This window comes from Aedes albopictus, chromosome 2 (assembly GCF_035046485.1).
Source record: "Aedes albopictus strain Foshan chromosome 2, AalbF5, whole genome shotgun sequence".
Lineage (NCBI taxonomy): Eukaryota > Metazoa > Arthropoda > Insecta > Diptera > Culicidae > Aedes > Aedes albopictus.
The window spans coordinates 248,348,276-248,366,449 of NC_085137.1; the positions used below are offsets into that span (position 1 = coordinate 248,348,276).

At 42.4% G+C, this 18,174-nt stretch overlaps 2 protein-coding genes across 2 annotated transcripts in view; one reads left to right on the top strand and one right to left on the bottom strand.

The window, feature by feature from the left end:
• LOC134288002 (craniofacial development protein 2-like) overlaps positions 1 to 18,174 on the bottom strand; it is a 366,803-nt gene that overhangs the window by 84,401 nt on the left and 264,228 nt on the right. The window lies entirely within an intron of this gene.
• On the top strand, positions 3,864 to 17,918 carry LOC109424444 (arrestin homolog). The gene is made up of 4 exons (XM_019699563.3): positions 3,864 to 4,205; positions 16,320 to 17,130; positions 17,211 to 17,340; positions 17,454 to 17,918. The coding sequence occupies exons 1-4, from the start codon at positions 4,097 to 4,099 to the stop codon at positions 17,553 to 17,555; spliced, it is 1,152 nt and encodes a 383-aa protein (XP_019555108.1). The 5' UTR covers positions 3,864 to 4,096; the 3' UTR covers positions 17,556 to 17,918.

An 18,174-nucleotide genomic window follows, 5' to 3' on the forward strand; every position in this document is an offset into this window, starting at 1 on the left:
CAGCTCTCATTATGGAAGAAGACAGGAATAACAAAAACCGAACCGTCTCCCGAAGACGCTATCGTGATAAAGCGCATTCGTTTGACTTTTTGTTTCGTACAGTAGTTTGATTGCTTGTGTGGCGAATGTCGGAGAGAAAGGAGGCCGAATATCGACGAAAAGGTTCAAATGACTGTGATCTCTAACAAGACTGGTTTGAGCCATTACTCCTCTCTTCTTGACCATTACGATCCTGTAGTTTTCACCCCACGGATTCGCATTGGCATTCTGACAGATACCCAGATACCCTCAAAGCAAGCCTTTTTCCTTGCCCTTATGTCGGCCTTCAGCGCGGCTTTAGGCAGCGGGAACACCACCCGTCGTTTGTTCGCTCTTACTCAGATCATTCTCGCTGCATCCGCCGTCTAGTCCGTAGACAGGCGTGGCGCAAGTCCACAATCGCTTAAGTCACCTGTAAGCCGATAGTCTCCCATTTACAGAATGGACTAGCCTAGGCATGATCGCATCGCACGCGCGCGAGATCACCGCTACCAGCCCGTCGCCGTCTAAATCAAGTAGGTTTCGCTCACGACGGAGCACCTCCCCATATACCTCGTCGTTGAAGTATGATGTCTTCCACCTACGAGGGCTTATTGGCCTTAACTTGTTAGGCCAGGACTACAAAAAGAAACGTCAATAATCGACTCCGCACCGATATTAGCCAGATCGACATCTAGCATGACCAGTATCTGTATCAGGATCTGACCCCGCTGGTTCGTAAACGGCTTTTCCATTCCACGGCCCAGGTATTGAATTCACCTGCTTTTACAACCGGCCTTCGCCCAGTCAGCACGGTCGTCATTCAGTCCAGCATCTGCGTCATCTACTCGATCGACCACCGCGGAGGCACATAGCAGCTACAGAAGAAGGTCCCGTTTGCATTGGCGACCACGTAGCCCTCATAGGTAGTAGACACCAACTCCTGGACGGGGTATTTCCTTCTACCACATCTTCTTCTTCTTTATAGCTCGAAGTTCGCATTGGAACTTGGCCTGCCTCTCTTCAACTTAGTGTTCTGAGAGCACTTCCACAGTTAATAATTGAAGGGCTTTCTTTTCCTGCCATTGCATGAATTTATACATTGTGTGGCAAGCACAATGATACACTTTGCCCAGGGATAGTCCCTCAGAGTCCCCCACTCAGAAACTGGGAATGTATGGACTGTGGAGTGGGCCGAACGTGTAGTCCTGTCTACTTTGCCTGTATGAGGCGGTCCCCAAACCCACACTCTCTGAACCTGGGCCGTACAGGTGTCTATGAAGCAGATTGTGCCCCTCTTGTTAGATGAAAAAAGCTTGTTGAGCAGATAATAGGAACGTAGACAACAACCTCGACCATATGTGAAGTCACTGAGTACTGCTTAAGGACGCCGCGGGATTTGGTATGTTCGATTAGAAGTGACAGACGTTGGCGGACGAGTAGAACGTAGCCAGAAACCGGATATTGGTGTCTGGCACCTGGTCAAATAGAGAACGATACTAGGGAGCTAGATGAACCGAGAAAATAATTCATTGCAAGAAGAAAAAGCGGTACCTACATATGAGCAGAATGCTATTACTGAAGCGGAACACAGTTTGGAAAAGAATGATATGTGGAATTTCAACGAAACTATCGATGGAGTGCGAAGGAAAGCAGCGACGTCATGTGCAATGACCGAGAACTAAAAAGCTAGAAGATAAAACTATGGTAGCAACCAGGTTCAGAGAGCACTTCCAGAGTTCATTGAATGGAATGAATGTCGACGAATAGGACTAGACGCAATTTGCCCAACACCAGATACAGCTCAGAAGATTTTCTAGAGGTAAGTATATTAAATATGATGAGAGTCAGTAGGATTGTGCGATGATTCAATAGAAGGAATTGTAGCCCATCCAGTACCAAGTAAATGTAAATATAGATTTTTAACAGAAAGGTAAACAAGAACTTTTTTGAATGTCATATTATCGACTTGTACTATAATCCTTGAAGAATGACGCATACCATACAACAGTAGCCATGTGTTGCAGTCGTAGTATGTGTACATACCTTGTGTGACTGAAACACGTGACTTCCCTTCAAACAGCAATGTTAATACCATTAAAATCCGAAGATATGGTTTCCTTGCCTATTACAATATGCCTTCGTTTTCTTGTATTTTTCTAGCTATTTTGTGACTGTCTTTAGTTGAAACGCCCTTTCTTTGCAAACCCTAAAAGTCATGGACATATCCTTCGACTCGATCAGGTGACGCCTGTCGATGACGAATGTTGAATCATCAATTGTCTAATTGATAGACACAAAGCGGTTTACTGTTGGACAAATTTGCCATTTTCGCGTGCGTCATAATCCGAAATGTTATTCCTGTGTTTGATGCTCCGGAAATGGCAGGTATTTAAAAATGTGGAACATCCATGCTCCGAGTAAAACCAAAAGACTACAGGTTTATCACGCGGACATGTACGGGAAAGTGGGGATAAACAAATCGTTTGCACTCGAGTAGTTTTGTATCGTCAGTTTCAAGAATCGTCCCTCTATTTTTTCAACGACTCAAGCGGAACAATGTCTGCTGCTCTTCTTAGTGTTCTGAGGCAAATTAAACAAAAATAAACATCGAGCAAAGTAAAATGAAGCGATTTTTCTTATAAAACAATTACACCGTCTTTGACCTTGCGGCCTCTACAGACTGAACATTACTAACATTCGACTACGGACAACACATATAACACCCAGTGGTACAGTGGAGAATTTTCCGTTTGACGAAAAGTTTTCCCCGACTGGAGCGAGGATCGAACCCACACTCCGAGACTTAGGAGACACCTAAACGACTGATGCCGCTAAACACTCGGCCACGAATCCCACGATTTCAAAACTATTTGTCGTGTGAGACATAATTAAATGCCAGTAGCACCCGCACGCTTATCGCTTCAGTTATAGGAGCACTGCCTTTTAATTTGCAAAGGATTAATTGGTGAGCTCGTTTCATACTGTATTTCTCATCTTTATTTTATTTCTCATTTAAATAAAGATAATATGACATTTTCAGTAGTCTGCATAAAACAACAATTGATTGACACATTCTACCGTGACGTTACAACGTTTTGACGCCTTTTCTGTCAGATTTTTCACTATAATTCGTAAATTCGACCGTAAACTCACAAATATTTTTGCATATTCGGATTCCTTGTGAAATTTCCAATAACATTGATCTGTTTAACAGTTAGTTCTCATTGGAAAAGTATGTTAAAAATGGGAATTAGTAGCGTGACGTTACAACGTTGTAACGTAACGCTACTCATTCCCATTTTTAACATACTTTTCCAATGAAAACTAACTGTTCAACAGATCATACTTATTGGAAATTTTACGAGGATTCCGAATATGTAAAAATATTTGAGGGTTCACGAACGAATTTACGAGTTATAGTGGAAAATCTGACAGAAAAGGCGTCAAAACGTTGTAACGTCACGGTAGAATGTGTCGATTACATTTCATTGGATTTTTCATGTATGGTTTTTAAATTGTAAAGAAAAGACTGCCTATCATATTGTTTCTCATCTGCTTTTGTTGCACACATATCAAAAGTGGGTGATATTTTGGAAAAACTCGACCAATACCAAGACAACCCATCCTCCCTTATCGATACCAAAGAGACAACATTTTCCAGGAGAACGATAACAGCACAACCAAAAACACATGGCCTCACGAACTGGAAAACGAGGAAAAAGGACAATGCGCGCAAAACCCAAACAGAAGTCGCAATAATTGGATCAAAACATTCCTCGGCACGAGGAAAACGATTTACACCGAGGAAGTTCTCGAAGTTGGAAATGGTATAAAGGTAGGCGTAGTCCGTCTGCTCGATTTAGTTTGCGTTCAACAACGGTTGTCGTCCTTACAGATACTCAGCTGAAGGAAGTGATATAAGCAATATTTCAAATAACAAAAAAAAACTACGAACTGCTTTCCTTACCATTGAAACAAGTGCCAATCCGAGACGAGTGATATTGAAATACGAATCATAACTTTTAAGTGAATACATACAATTTTTGCGACTACGATAAAAACCACCCACCTCAAAATGGTTTACAACTTTAAAGTCTTCAAGAAGTGCTCCCCGAACGGCAAGGTCACAATCTACATGGGAAAACGTGACTTCGTCGATCACGTGTCAGGAGTGGAACCGATTGGTGTGTATTGTGCATAACATATATTGATTGTAACTGTAAGCGGATAGGGAAGTGGGAGTTGACGTTGCACAATTAAATTAACGGAATTGTAGCTTGATGTTGGGGTTGCTGATTACGAAAGTGAAGCCTGTAAAGGTACCGGGAAGTGGAAGTATGAAGTAATCTGCTGGAAGTGGAACATCGTCTTTTCGAGAGGAAGCCGGTGAAAAGGAATCAGTTGTAGCGTAGTCGACGACGTCTATTTCCATTGAAATATAAGTATCTTTGTATTCCCGATACGGTCCAGGATTTTTTCCTGTTGAATATGGCATTGTCATTCTTGGGAATGAACTGTATCACGAATGCATAAATGATGATAGTTGACAAGCGAGCTCTGCTTTACTGAAGACGTAACGCCAAAGTGAAAAAGGGGGTAAATTGTGCTTATTTTTCGTGTAGCACTATCCAAATGTAAAAAATCAGATTTTTACAACTCGGCACTATAATATTCTATTTTATACTTGCCATTTCGGTGAGGTAACGACCTATTTTTCCGCTTGATAGCAAACAATTGCATTATGGTTCATAATGCAACTCATTTCGGTTGCATTATGAATCATAATGCAATTGTTTGATTGACAACATTAGTCTGACTTCAGTTTCTACGGATAGAGCTTGAAAAACTGTGACGGTTCAGGGTTGGTCAACTCTGAGGAGAACTCTTAGATAAGTGTATATTTTACACGCGGCACACGTGGCTTACTTTGTTCACATTACTCTTGTGGTTTTCACTCCTACTACGATGCACACATTTGTGCGATCAAGCTAAAGAGAAAGAGATTTATCTTCTCTTACACTTATCAAAAGAAGAGAAGTCCAAAACCAGTACCATGTGCATTGAGGATCGCAGGGGCGATTTGAAAAGACCCATCTTTAGCCAACCAGTCTTGGTCATCGATGATTTGGAACTACAGGCGAAGTATTTTAAATTTTGGGCTCTCATTTGGGGACAACTACATCGGTCAAAAAAGAAACGCCAAAACTTTATTAACTAAGTGTTTATTAAATGCAAAATTCAAGTTTTCGAATGTAATACTAATTATGGTTTAAGTTTATAGGTATGCTCTCTTAGTAAATCACTGTTAGCCTTCACGAACAAAACGTTTCCAAGTGTTTCAGGACCAAGTCTTGTTCGAAACCTGGTTAGAACCTGTCCAAGTCCATTGAATGCTCTTTCTACCGATACTTGCGTACACGGAATCTGCAATATCACCAATGCCAGCATAACTAGATCCTTCTCCTTAGGCTTAGACACTTGCCACCATGAAATTATGTCTGTATCAAGTGGCAGAGATGGTTCAAGCCGTAGTCTGCGAATTCGTTTTTCCATGTCATTGAAATCGCTTGTTCTTGCCTGACGGTTCACCGACAGCAACTGTTCGACCCTCGTCAGTCTCCCCAGGCTGGTTGCAGAAGAAGTCGAAGGTACGGGGTCGCCACCGTCTGTGGTTGATTGTGCCTCACTACCACGAATCATCTTCATGTTTTCCCAAGTCTTGAGAATGTGCTTCTAAGTAAGAGAAATATATAAATATTATAAAATAGGTAGGAATTATGACAAATATATTAACTTACAATTGCTCTTTCTTGTTGATCAGGATTCAAGACGGGGGGATTGAAATCATTAAGGCGGAGATCCATATACAGGGCTGCTAAAAAGGCTTCATTGTCCATCCACATGTGTTGACGATCTTTCAAAGCTCTGTTGAGTTGCTTAGCTAGGGATGAGCAAATATCTTCAAGCTCAAGCGTACATTCTTTCCAGTACAGATAAAAAGATCCACTTGTCAATGCTTCCTCCTGTATTCTCTTGGTCAACACATATACAGGCTTAGTTGCTTGAACAAACTGATCCACGGTCGACCAAAATCGAGCACCAAACTGCTTCTTAAGATCCGGGGTGAGTAATGACATGATGAAGTCTTTTTGTTGTCGTAGGCAATCAACCATCAGGTGACTCGAACCCCAACGAGTGTCTCCATCGAAAAATGGCAGTTTTTTGGATTTATCCAAACGAAACGAATTTCCGTATGGCTGTGCCCGGAGGGTTTTGACTAGTTTCCTCGCTTTGGCCAGAAAGATTGTCACGGACTTCTTTTTGAAAACGTCGTAAACCGAGAGCTGTACATCATGGGCAGCACATCTCACCCCCGTTAGATGTGCGTTATTGAGGTTTTCCAGGTCATCAATTTCTTCGGTGTATTCAACTTCGTCGGCTGAGAAACTCTTCAAAGATTCTGTGTCATCGTCGTCCCTAAAATGTTAAGAATGAAGTTATGCTCAAACTGTAGAAATCGTGGAATTGAACATAATTTATGCAGTACTTACCGATCCAAAAACTCTGCGTCTGTGTCGCATTCGTGGTCAACATCACCGGAGTAGAAGCTTGCATAATCAATGTCGGTTTCTTCATCGCTCGTCGTTTTAGGATCCTCCAGCTCAGCCATTACCAATGACTGTTCGTTTTTTAATAATTTGGTTGCCTTAATCATGTTGCTTCCGTTGTCAGTTGTGACTGTGTATATCTGAGTGATACCAACACTAAACTTCTTGAGTAATAGCAAAATTTCAGCTCGCAGACTTTCGGCAGTGTTTCGCTCGAATCTTTCAACCATGCCAAGCGTATACACGGTAATCTTGCCGTTATCGATTATTTGGGCATTTATTCCGAGAACAGATCTTCCTTTTCGGGAGGCAAGGTCCATCTTGAGGCTGAGCATATTCCCACGAAGTTTATCAGTAATGCACTGCACAATATGCTGCTCCACTGATTCCAGATACTTGACAATACTTTTTCTCCCGACGTGAGGTAGCTTCAGGCCTTTCTCCATTGGTTCAAGGATGTTCCGGGCGTAGGGAGTATCGAAAAAACGAAAGGGAAGGTTTCCTTCTGTAACCCATTGCACCATGGAGGTAACGTAGACGTTCGGGTCAATCCAGATAACCACCTTTTGTTTCGCTTCGGCTTGGCTCTTCATCGATTCTTCCTCCGTAAGAAGACCTATTTCTGTTGCCTTTGCCTTGTGGGAAGTTACAATATGCCGAGAGAGATTGAACTTAGTTTCGCACTTGAAAGTTTTCGTTGCTTCGCCGCATAGCAGACAAGTGGTTATCGTTTTCTCCTCTCCAGCATCGTTGACAACTTTTTTCTTGGAAAAAAATGCTTGAATGTCGATAGCTTTCCGTTTTTGGCTCTCCGTCATACTGATTTTGGACGTCCTGCGAGGTCAACGGTTCACAAACTTCTACCTTATTGCATGAAAATTTGAAGCTCAATTGATGGAGAGTGGGATCGAGAGTGAAGTAAATAACACTTCCCCTGGTAACGATCAAAGTGCACTAGATATATGGTACATGGGAGAACTTCCGTGTGGTGCACAAAGTCTCATTTACACTAAAGAGAATCAAAGCACACTTCTCTTTTGTGCACTAGAAATAGCTCTTTTTAAGCTTGAGTGCGAGAAATGACCAACTCTGGGTATACTTGATTCAAATGTTTGTGTCTTACACTATAGAGCACGTTGCCGGTCTCATTCAACCACTGCGAAGCACGATGATATTGATGGAAAATATCATATTCTAATGAAAGCTTTTCTTTCATTGCAAATTTTTTTTTGCAATTTCTCATCGTAATAGGCTGTTTTACCTCACGCAAATCTGACAGGAAAAGGCCTACTTTCCCACACCAAATTAACAGTGCTGTAATGGTTCATTACTGTCCATTGGACCCCAGGCGCCTTTCAAAGCTCGTCTTTGATGGAACACACTCAGCGAGGTGACGAAACTGAGGCCATGAAGGTATCCCTTTTAGGGTTAAACATTGGATGTGAACATCAGTGTGCAGTTTGATGAAAAAGTTTAGTTAGAAACTATCCTCAAGGATAATTTATGAAATTGCAAAAAACGTTGTACGCAACTCGGTGCAGAACTCGATTTTTCCAGCACTCGTCGTAATTACCCAACTCTGCAAGCCTCGTTGGATAAATGTAGGTACGACTCGTGCTGTAAAAACCGTCATTCTACACCTTGTTGCGGCCTCGAAACCCTAGAAACTTGAAACGTCAAAAAACGCAGTAGGCAAGACAAAGTTTGCCGGGTACAGCTAGTTTAATATATTAATGTTGTGTGATTGTGAATTTTGGTCATTCTTGAAGAAACAATCATTTTTAAAGGACCGTCCATACACAGTTATGGAACACTTTGATGTTTGAAGTCGAATACATGGCTCAAAACATCTATTTTGCCACGAAATTCATTTTTATAGCATGATCCCATTTGTTTTCTGGGTTAAAATAGTAGTTTACGCAACAGGGTGCAGAATGAAGATTTTTACAGCACGAGTCGTACATTTATCCAACGAGGCTTGCCGAGTTGGATAATTACGACGAGTGCTGTAAAAATCGAGTTCTACACCGAGTTGCGTACAACGTTTTTTTGCAATTTCATAAATTACCGCTTGTGGTTAGTTTTAACAAAACATTCCCATCAAATTGTACACTGATTTCCATAGCCTTGTTTAAGAAAATCTGATCATGGCAGGTAATACTGTGTAGTTGTCACAATTTTCAAAACTGCGTCCAGAAAGCATCAATAAGTTGATGAAACCTGAAAACAGTGCTGTAATGGTTCATTACGCAACGCAAATCAATGCTGTAATAAACCATTACAGCACAGTTTATTTGGTGCGGGAAAGTAGGCATTTTCCTGTCAGATTTGCGTGAGGTAAAACAGCCTATTACGATGAGAAATTGCAAAAAGTAATTTACAAGAGCTTAATGTGAAAATCAAATGTATTATAATGCAACCAACGATAGAGTTGTCTTTTCACAACTGCCAGAGAATAACCGAATTCCATAAGAAGTTACTCCTGCAGTGGTAAGCTCTAAAAGTATCGAAATCCATCGGTTTTGGATGCTTTTACAAAATCAAATGTATTATAATGCAACGAACGATAGAGTTGTCTTTCCACAACTGCCAGAGAATAACCGAATTCCATAAGAAGCTACTCCTGCAGTGGTAAGCTCTAAAAGTATCGAAATCCATCGGTTTTGATGCTTTTACATTTGGTTTTGCTTGACTCTGGGATACAAATACTGAAACAATGTGACTTTCAACAGTGATCCAGAAACAGATCGAACAAATATAGATTTTTGCTCCGCTCAACACTCTTGATACAACGTTTTAGCTTAAAGTGTCAAAAGCATCATTTGAATAATAAAAACATAGAAACTTGAAAACCACCAGGTGTCTTGAAACGCAGAATGGTAATAATAACACTTAAGATGTAGAACATCACTGAACCCTAGTGTCGTACCTTTTGCGAAGTACATGGATTCGATGTTTTCTATGTTTTCTTTTTATTTCTGTTGTAATATCGGGTACTTCATCAATAGAATTATCAATACCCAGCGTAGTTTAGCCGCAAACTTATAATTAGAGTCGGAATATGTGGGACTCTGGAAATACTCCTTTTTACGCGAAAATGACTTGTCATTACACTTCAAATGGATCGGCAATCAAAAGTTCGATTTAAAACATAGCCAACGGTGCTTTCAAACTTGTAGTGTTTGTTTTCTTTTATTTTATTTTAGAAGGTCGAAAATACCACTAACTGATCCATGACTCTGTACTAAGGTGGCCCACACTTATATGAAAAACAAAAATTTCGAAAAATGCCAAGTCTTACCTCCTCAATCAGTTGTTTTGGACTCCCAGAAGCTACGTTCAAAATTTGGGCCAAATCGGTTGAGCCTAAGGGGGCGCTCAAAACGCTTGAGGTTTGTATGGGAAAACTTGGCCAAATGTATGCAGAAATTTTAAGTTTTCGAATTTTGCCGCTAGGTGGCGCTGTAAGTGTTCAATAAACAAAACCTATTATAGGTGACTATATGCCAAACAACTTTGTCGAAGACCGCAAAGTGATCCAACGTCTGTGAAAAAAGTTATACCCTAAGAAAAGTGAGGATAAACTTTATTGTAATTTTTCCAATACATGTAAAGGAATAATATACCGCATTTAGTTCACCACTGGACTGCGAACTGCGACTTCATAAGTGCGAAAACGTAAATAAAAGTGCGCGATTGCATCAAATCAGGTTGATGTCTTCGGCGCACTATTTCTTCAATCTATGGTGAACAAGTGCTCTGAAGACACCGAGTGGATTTGATGCAATCGCGCACTTTTATTAGCGTTTTCGCACTCGTGAAAACTAGTGCGATAGTCCAGTAGTGAACTAAATGCGCTATATCAATGATGAAATCTCAATACTTTGCCTCACTTTGCCTAGGGTATAACTTTTTTCACAGCCGTCGGATCACTTCGCGATCTTCGACAAAGTTCTCTGGCATATAGTCACCTACAATAATACCAAAAGGTTTGATTATTGAACGCCTACACCGCCACCTAGCGGCAAAATTCGAAAACTTAAAATTTCTGCATACATTTGGCCATGTTTTCCCATACAAACTTCAAGCGTTTTGAGCGCCCTCTTAGGCTCAAACGATTTTGCTCAAATTTTGAACGTAGCTTCTGGGAGTCCAAAACAACTGATTTAGGAGGTAAGACTTGGTATTTTATGATTTTTTTGTTTTTCATATAAGTGTGAGCCATCCTACTCTGTACACACTTAGATTTTTCTGCCGAAGCTCAGCAAAATAATTGCCGAGATTTGCACAGCCGAGCGCTCAGCAATCATCTCGGCAAAAGTTCATATTGCTGAGCGTTTCGGCAATCCAAAATTTGACATAATGTCAAAAATTGCCGAAAATCTCGGCAAAAATTTTGCTGTCAGCTCGGCAAAAATAATCAAAACAAAACATTAATTGCCGAATAATCAGCAAATTTGAGCATGTAATGAATTGCCGAGCTATCAGCAATTTTGTCGATATCCACCCAGATTATTGGTAGTTATTTCCACAAATAAATCATCCAATCTATTCTGTTTTGTAAAGTATTTTCGATTGCTGGAAAATCAGCAATTCTTTGAGTTGCCGTTCGTACTCGGCATTTTTTGTTGCCGAGCTCGAGAATATGTTTTAAGTGTGTACCCCTGGTATACGAAATAAAAAAAATACTTTTTTAAGTACCAAATATCCGAAGTTGAGTTCTGAAGCATCATAAACATATATATGGTGAAAGAGATGCTGTACAAAATCGTAATTTTGACGGATTTCTAATCAAAGTTGGCAAGTCCCGAACGTCTGTTCACCAAGGAGGTGCGGCTATGAAATGCTCCTCCACCAGAACCTATACCTAAGGCACCCTACACACTACTCAAACGGTTTGACCAACATTGACTCCGCCCCCAGGTTGATGGTTGAGTTGGTGCTGTGTTTGACCGTGTGTGATACTGCTTGACGAACCGATTTGGCAGTTCGTCAAACCGATTTGACGGTTGACGGTTTGGTCGGCAAAAATTAAACCAGTTTGATTTTACTCAAACCAACGGTGGGCGGAGCCAATGTTTGACGAACCGATCGTACCGTGTGTAGTGTTGTTGCACAAACATAGTGGGATTTCAAATGGGGGATGATGTTGGTGCAACCAAAGTGACATGTTGGTGCAACACGATTTGGCAGTTCGTCATACGGTTGCAGAAACATTCGCTGGTTCGACCAACCAGGGGGCGGTGGCAATGTTGGTCAAACGGTTTGAGTAGTGTGTAGGGTGCCTAAGGTGGCAGCCCCATCACGATGGATAGAGGGCCTTTTTTTTTGTAGGGTTACTTATCACTGCGACCATTTCTCTGATCTATTGTGATACACCACCCACTTTAATGTTTAACCGTATCTCAAGGCGATAGGTCACTATGAGTAGAGACCCTCTGCACATGATTATCGGTATTTTCCCAGCAGGGAATAATATATCGTATAACATGAATTACCTTACAAGGGGATAACGACCATATATCAGAGGGCTGTAAAAATCCCTTGTCAAAATACTTTAGCCTTGTGCTATAAAGCACAATACAGTCACATAGCAAATGCTCAGAGGTCTCAGTTTCCTCATTGCAAAAACGACAAACATCCTCTTCGAGGGCCTTGGGCCAGCAACCAAATGTTTCCGAAACCCAAAAAACGTTACAGAAACCAACGAATGAAACATTACGGACAAGTATGGAACTTGGAATGTACTAACCCTAGCCTAGCAGGGTAAACTGGAACAACTAGCCAATAAGGCATACCGTAGATCCGATTAAATCAACGGCTTCCGTTAACGTTAACGTTGAGTGCCAAAAAAATCAACGCATCACACGCAACATTGTCGAAAGTAACTTCATTGACTTCCGCTGCCTTTCTTATGTGTTAAACATAACGTCGGAATTAGTGCGGTGAATAGAGCATCAGATTTACTATACAGCGCAATACTTCCAACGTTATGTTTAACATATAAGAAAGACAGCGGAAGTCAATAAAGTTACTTCGGACGCCAATTTGGTGCTAAATCCACAATACTCTGATCTCGCTCAACGATGAAACATCTTCGGAGAAACTCACAACTACTAATCAGCCTCCTCTCGATCCCGAGGTAGCTAAAAAAATAGCAGACTGGTGCAAACTCACCGGTACAATCAGTGAAATCAGCAATCCCGAAATGGATGGAGCAAGTGTCAACTCCAGCGAAAGCCGGAAAACTCCGCACACGGCAGCAAACGAACCCCACATCACCGGCAACTGTACCGCTGAACAAAACAGGATCAGTCACAGACTTCTCATCCGGTCTCTCCAACGCTAAGTGGAACTTCAAACCATTCAAAGGCAAGGACGGTAACCATCAGTAGAATCACATCAGAAATTGGTCTACACTCAGTCCAACCAACGGCCTACGCACTGCGTGAGAACTTTTTTCGTCAACATCTTCCCTCCGACCCACTTCGAAAAGGTTGCCCTAAGAAGAAAAGAGGTTGAATAAAGAAGAGAGGCAACAGGGGCCATGGACAGCCAGGACTCCATCAGTGTCCGTTACACCCCAACCAGAATTGGTGGACAACCTCTGGCATTCTGGCGGAACTGTTACCTCCGGGACGCACAAAGAATTTCGTGCCCATTCCCCGAGTTTCCCAGGATACCACTTGTGCAATCAGGGCCCCGAAAGTGCGGAAGTCTTGATCGTACCGGAACCGGCGAACAACCTCTGGCGCTCGACGTGGTTCGAAAGAGGGACGCACAAGGGACGTCAGTCCTGTTCCCCTGAGGACTACGAGGGAGTCAGGCAAACAAACTCGTTAAGAATAGCATGTGAGAAGCTTGGAACGCCAAATTCTCTTGAGGACTGAACAATTTTCAAGACGAATCCCCCGACGAACATGCCGTAGCGATTCCCGAGTTAGATTCGACCAGCCAGATGAGTACATACGGCGCTTGGACCCGAGCCGTAAACATCATTCTCGATTCGAGAGCTCTCTCTGTGAGACGTCCCATTATCTCTCTAAAGAAACCGTGCCGTTTGCTCCGCTAGGGCCAGCTGCCTGGAATGCACAACTATATGGCCAGCTCATCACGCCGTGATTGAAGCTAGAGGGTCTTATGGGCATTTCGGGAACTCCAACCCGAGCTGTAAGCCCCTTCCCAGATCGACTGTTTTTTTTTTCTCTGCACACCCCGGACATGGACATCTTCAGGCTAATAGTCGGAACGAATTACACCCTGTGGCCGCGTCAGGGCCAGAATCGAACAATCTAAGGAAATATGGCCAAACGGCAAGTTTATGTACGTTATGGCCAAACCTCAATATTAGAACAATGAAGATCAACTGGTTCCGGAAACGAATTCTGCGGGCAACCCTAACCCCCAATCATGCTGTCTTCGCTATCCAGTGGAATATAAATGGCTACCTAAACAACCTTCCAAACTTGGAGATATTAGTGAACCAGTGTCAACCTGTGGTAATTGCACTGCAGAAGATTCACCGTGCAGACACTACATCAACCCTTCGCCGCCAGTAGCGACAGTACACTAAAACTGGAGCTGACATATACCATTCTTCTGGTATCGGCCTCAAGGCTAAAATTCCAACAGACCGATTCTGTATTGACTCGGACCTTCCCGGGTAGAGGAAAAGAGCTCAATAATAGCACATTTTGATATTGAGATCAAAATGTGATATTGGTTTGATTGATATAAGAGATAAAAGATCTGAAAATAATATCTAAAATTTACTCCTGAAACATCATCATCAGATCATAATTAGATCTTGTAAGATCTAACCAATAGCAGCAAGCTATTCGATTGATCTTGAAATATCAAATTTTGATATTGTTCAGATGTTCCAGGAACATTTTTCAGATATTATTTTCAGATCTTTTATCTCTTATATCAATCAAATCAATATCACGTTTTGATCGTCAGTATTTTACCTCTACCCGGGTTCCCATAGTCACCTTGCATCTTTCGTGGCCTTTCCCTGTGTCGATAGTTTCGTTCTAGGTACCTGTCCAACTGAAAACTTGTTAATCTAGGGAAGAATTTGGACAAAGTGTTCGTACAAATTCCTACAATTGGGGATGTAAACGGTCATCACAAGGCTTGAGATAGCCGGTAGCCCCCACAAATACACTCGCGGTTCTCCCGGCGCCAGGTTTGGTAATCCGTTGGAGTGGGTGATTCATAAGCCTTCAGTACACGCGTACACGCTTTGCCAGGTGTGCAAACTTTTCCGCACGCATCAACCAACAGCAAAGCATACGATTGACATTTCCGTTGTTCTGTCAATGTTGAGACCACTGTTAGCCTGTTGGATTATGCGTGCGGAAAAAAATGCACACTTGGCAATGCGTGTACGGAAGGCTTTAATGACGGTTCTGCCACCTTCTCCTGTGGGCGTTCAGTTTCCGAGTGAGCCATCCATCTCCATACAACGATTCATGGTCCCTTTAAAAAATGGCCAAAACTTTAACCTTCCGTTTACCCTCACCGAACTCCAATACGCCCTCAAAAGGGCAAATGGGGAAATCAGCCGGACCTGATAACATTGAGTATCCGATATGCTGAAGAACTTACCCTTTAATGGCAAGGTCCCTCTCCTCGATATGCTCAACCAGTAATGGACATCCGGAACACTTCCAGAAGCTTGGAAGGATAGTTTCTGTTATATACCTGAATATATAAGCACCTTGATCATTGTCACTTGACGGTTCTGCTTTCGCACGTTCCTCTAGCGTGCTCAAATGAGTCGAAGGGTTCGGGAAATGAATAAATGATAAAGACATCAGTCTATTCTGAAACTCCAACAAGTGTTTAGTTCCGAAAGTTTAATCCGATAACGAAGTCCGGTCTAGTCTATCATCTCTCGAATCAGTCCAAGAATCTGTCCACCCCATTAGCAGTTTAGTCCCCAGTTTGAACATCTAAAAGTTTCATGATAGCCTTCCCTAAAAATACTGGACCGGCCTCTGATGCCAGTAGCTATCGTCCCATGACCCTCACGAGTTGCGTCGTGAAGGTGTTGGTCCGAATCGTTAACCTTCGCCTTGGAGATTTCTCGGTCCCTCGGTCAGATCCTGGACGAGGCTTTAAAAGAGGGTGATCATGTCGAACTAGCATCTCTAGATCTGGCAAAGGCCTAACATCGGACTTGGACACCTGGTGTTCTTCAAAAGCTTGCAATCTGGGGAATTACTGGTAACATGTTGGCGTTCGTCCGGAACTTTCTGGAAGGACGAACCTTTCAGGTTATCATATGACATCATCGCTCGAAAACTTAAATAGAGGGGGTGGCCAAAATGATTGTGACAGACAACTTTTTTTTTCTCTCAGAAAAAAAATTCAACATGCTGTAACTTTTCATAGAGTGCATCTCAAATTCTCAAATTTTGACTGTTTGTCAACCTATAACATGTGCATATTTGGGCTCGATTCAAATTGGGGGGGGGGGGGGTTACAAATTTGGGCTCGATTAGTTAATTTCTCGCAAAGCTAGAACTGTTCTCGTAAAACACTATTTTTTAAACAACTAATTTTTGAGCTGTCATATCTTGGAGACCATATCAAAATTATCGTCAGGATCTGCTTACGAATAATCCACGGCTGATTCCCAAAAACGTTATTAAAAATCATCTCCCATTTGTCTTTTTCCAGACGGCATCGTTGTTCTGGATGACGAATACATCCGCGACCACCGCAAGATCTTTGGACAGATCATCTGTAGCTTCCGTTACGGTCGCGAGGAAGATGAAGTTATGGGACTGAACTTCCAGAAGGAGCTGTTCTTGGCCTCCGAACAAATCTACCCGCAGCCGGAAAAATCCGGAAAGGAGCAAACCAAGCTGCAGGACCGCCTATTGAAGAAACTGGGCCCAAATGCGTTCCCATTTACCTTCAACATTTCCCCGAATGCACCGTCGTCGATTACCCTGCAGCCGGGCGAGAAAGATCAGGGAGAACCGTGCGGAGTTTCGTACTATGTCAAGATCTTTGCTGGCGAGTCGGAAACTGATCGAACTCACCGCCGAAGCACGGTTTCCTTGGGAATCCGCAAGATCCAGTTCGCACCGACCAAACCGGGACAGCAGCCATGCACCGTTGTGCGCAAAGACTTCATGTTGAGCCCCGGAGAACTGGAGTTGGAAGTCACCTTGGACAAGCAACTCTACCTGCACGGCGAACGAATTGGCGTCAACATTTGCATCCGCAATAACTCGAATAAGGTAGTGAAGAAGGTCAAGGCAATGATTCAGCAGGGTGTTGACGTGGTGCTGTTCCAGAACGGAAGCTATCGCAACACTGTGGCTTCAATAGAGACCAGCGAAGGTTGCCCTATTCAGCCGGGTTCCAGCCTTCAGAAGGTTATGTACCTGACGCCGTTGCTGGCTTCCAACAAGCAGCGACGTGGCATTGCCCTCGATGGACAGATCAAGCGCCACGAGCAGTGCCTAGCTTCGACAACTCTGTGAGTATTAGGAGCATTACGGGGGTTCAAATGAATGGATGAAACTAATAAATTTTGTTGTCTTGCTTCTTTTCTAATAGTTTGGCCCAACCAGACCAACGCGATGCCTTCGGTATCATTGTATCCTATGCAGTGAAGGTAAAACTCTTCCTCGGTGCCCTAGGCGGAGAACTGGCTGCTGAACTACCGTTTGTTCTTATGCACCCGAAGGTAAGATATAATAACGTAAAGCCCATCTATGAATCATGAAGAAGTCATCAACCAATTGCCGAAACGTCGAAAAAATATAACCACTAAGCTAAGCATTTCTCTAATCTTTTCAGCCTGGCAGCAAAGCCAAAATTATCCACGCCGACAGCCAAGCTGATGTGGAAACCTTCCGACAGGACACCATTGACCAGGGGCAGTCGATCGACTTCGACTAAGCAATACTCTCACTGGCCCGATTGAGATGGCAAGGAAACCCAGTCCGTACTGATCACGCACCCTTCTTGACAACATGACAACCACTGCTGGAACGCAGTAATCTACTACCAGAACGCCAACTCGAACGAACGATACCTGGGTACTTAAAAAAAGCTTCCAATTAATACTTGAACAATTAATCGCACCACCTTCACTATTTATTTTTTGCTTGATTTGACGATTTCAAACGACGAAGGTTACAAAAACTCTAAAACCGCATTTTCAAATAAAAGTGATATATTTCAGCAAACAAAGTTGTAAACAAAACAGATTCAAACATTGTAAAATAAACAAAAATTGGAACGATGGCCATCGGAAAATAATTAGTTTCATTTCATGATTCGCATCGACTTTTCAAAGTATTTTTTGCAAATTGTGTAGTGAATGGAGTAGGGTCTTGTACCATTTGGGTAGGTGTACCTATGTTGACGCTATAACTATTGCCAATTTCTTGATTTTGCTTCGGCTGGCCAAGCCATGTGGAAATGACACTGTTGAAAATGCTTTGACATCCATGTGCACAACAGAAACATGTGCAAACAATTGAGATTTCTCCACAAGTTTCTTTGAATGTCTCGT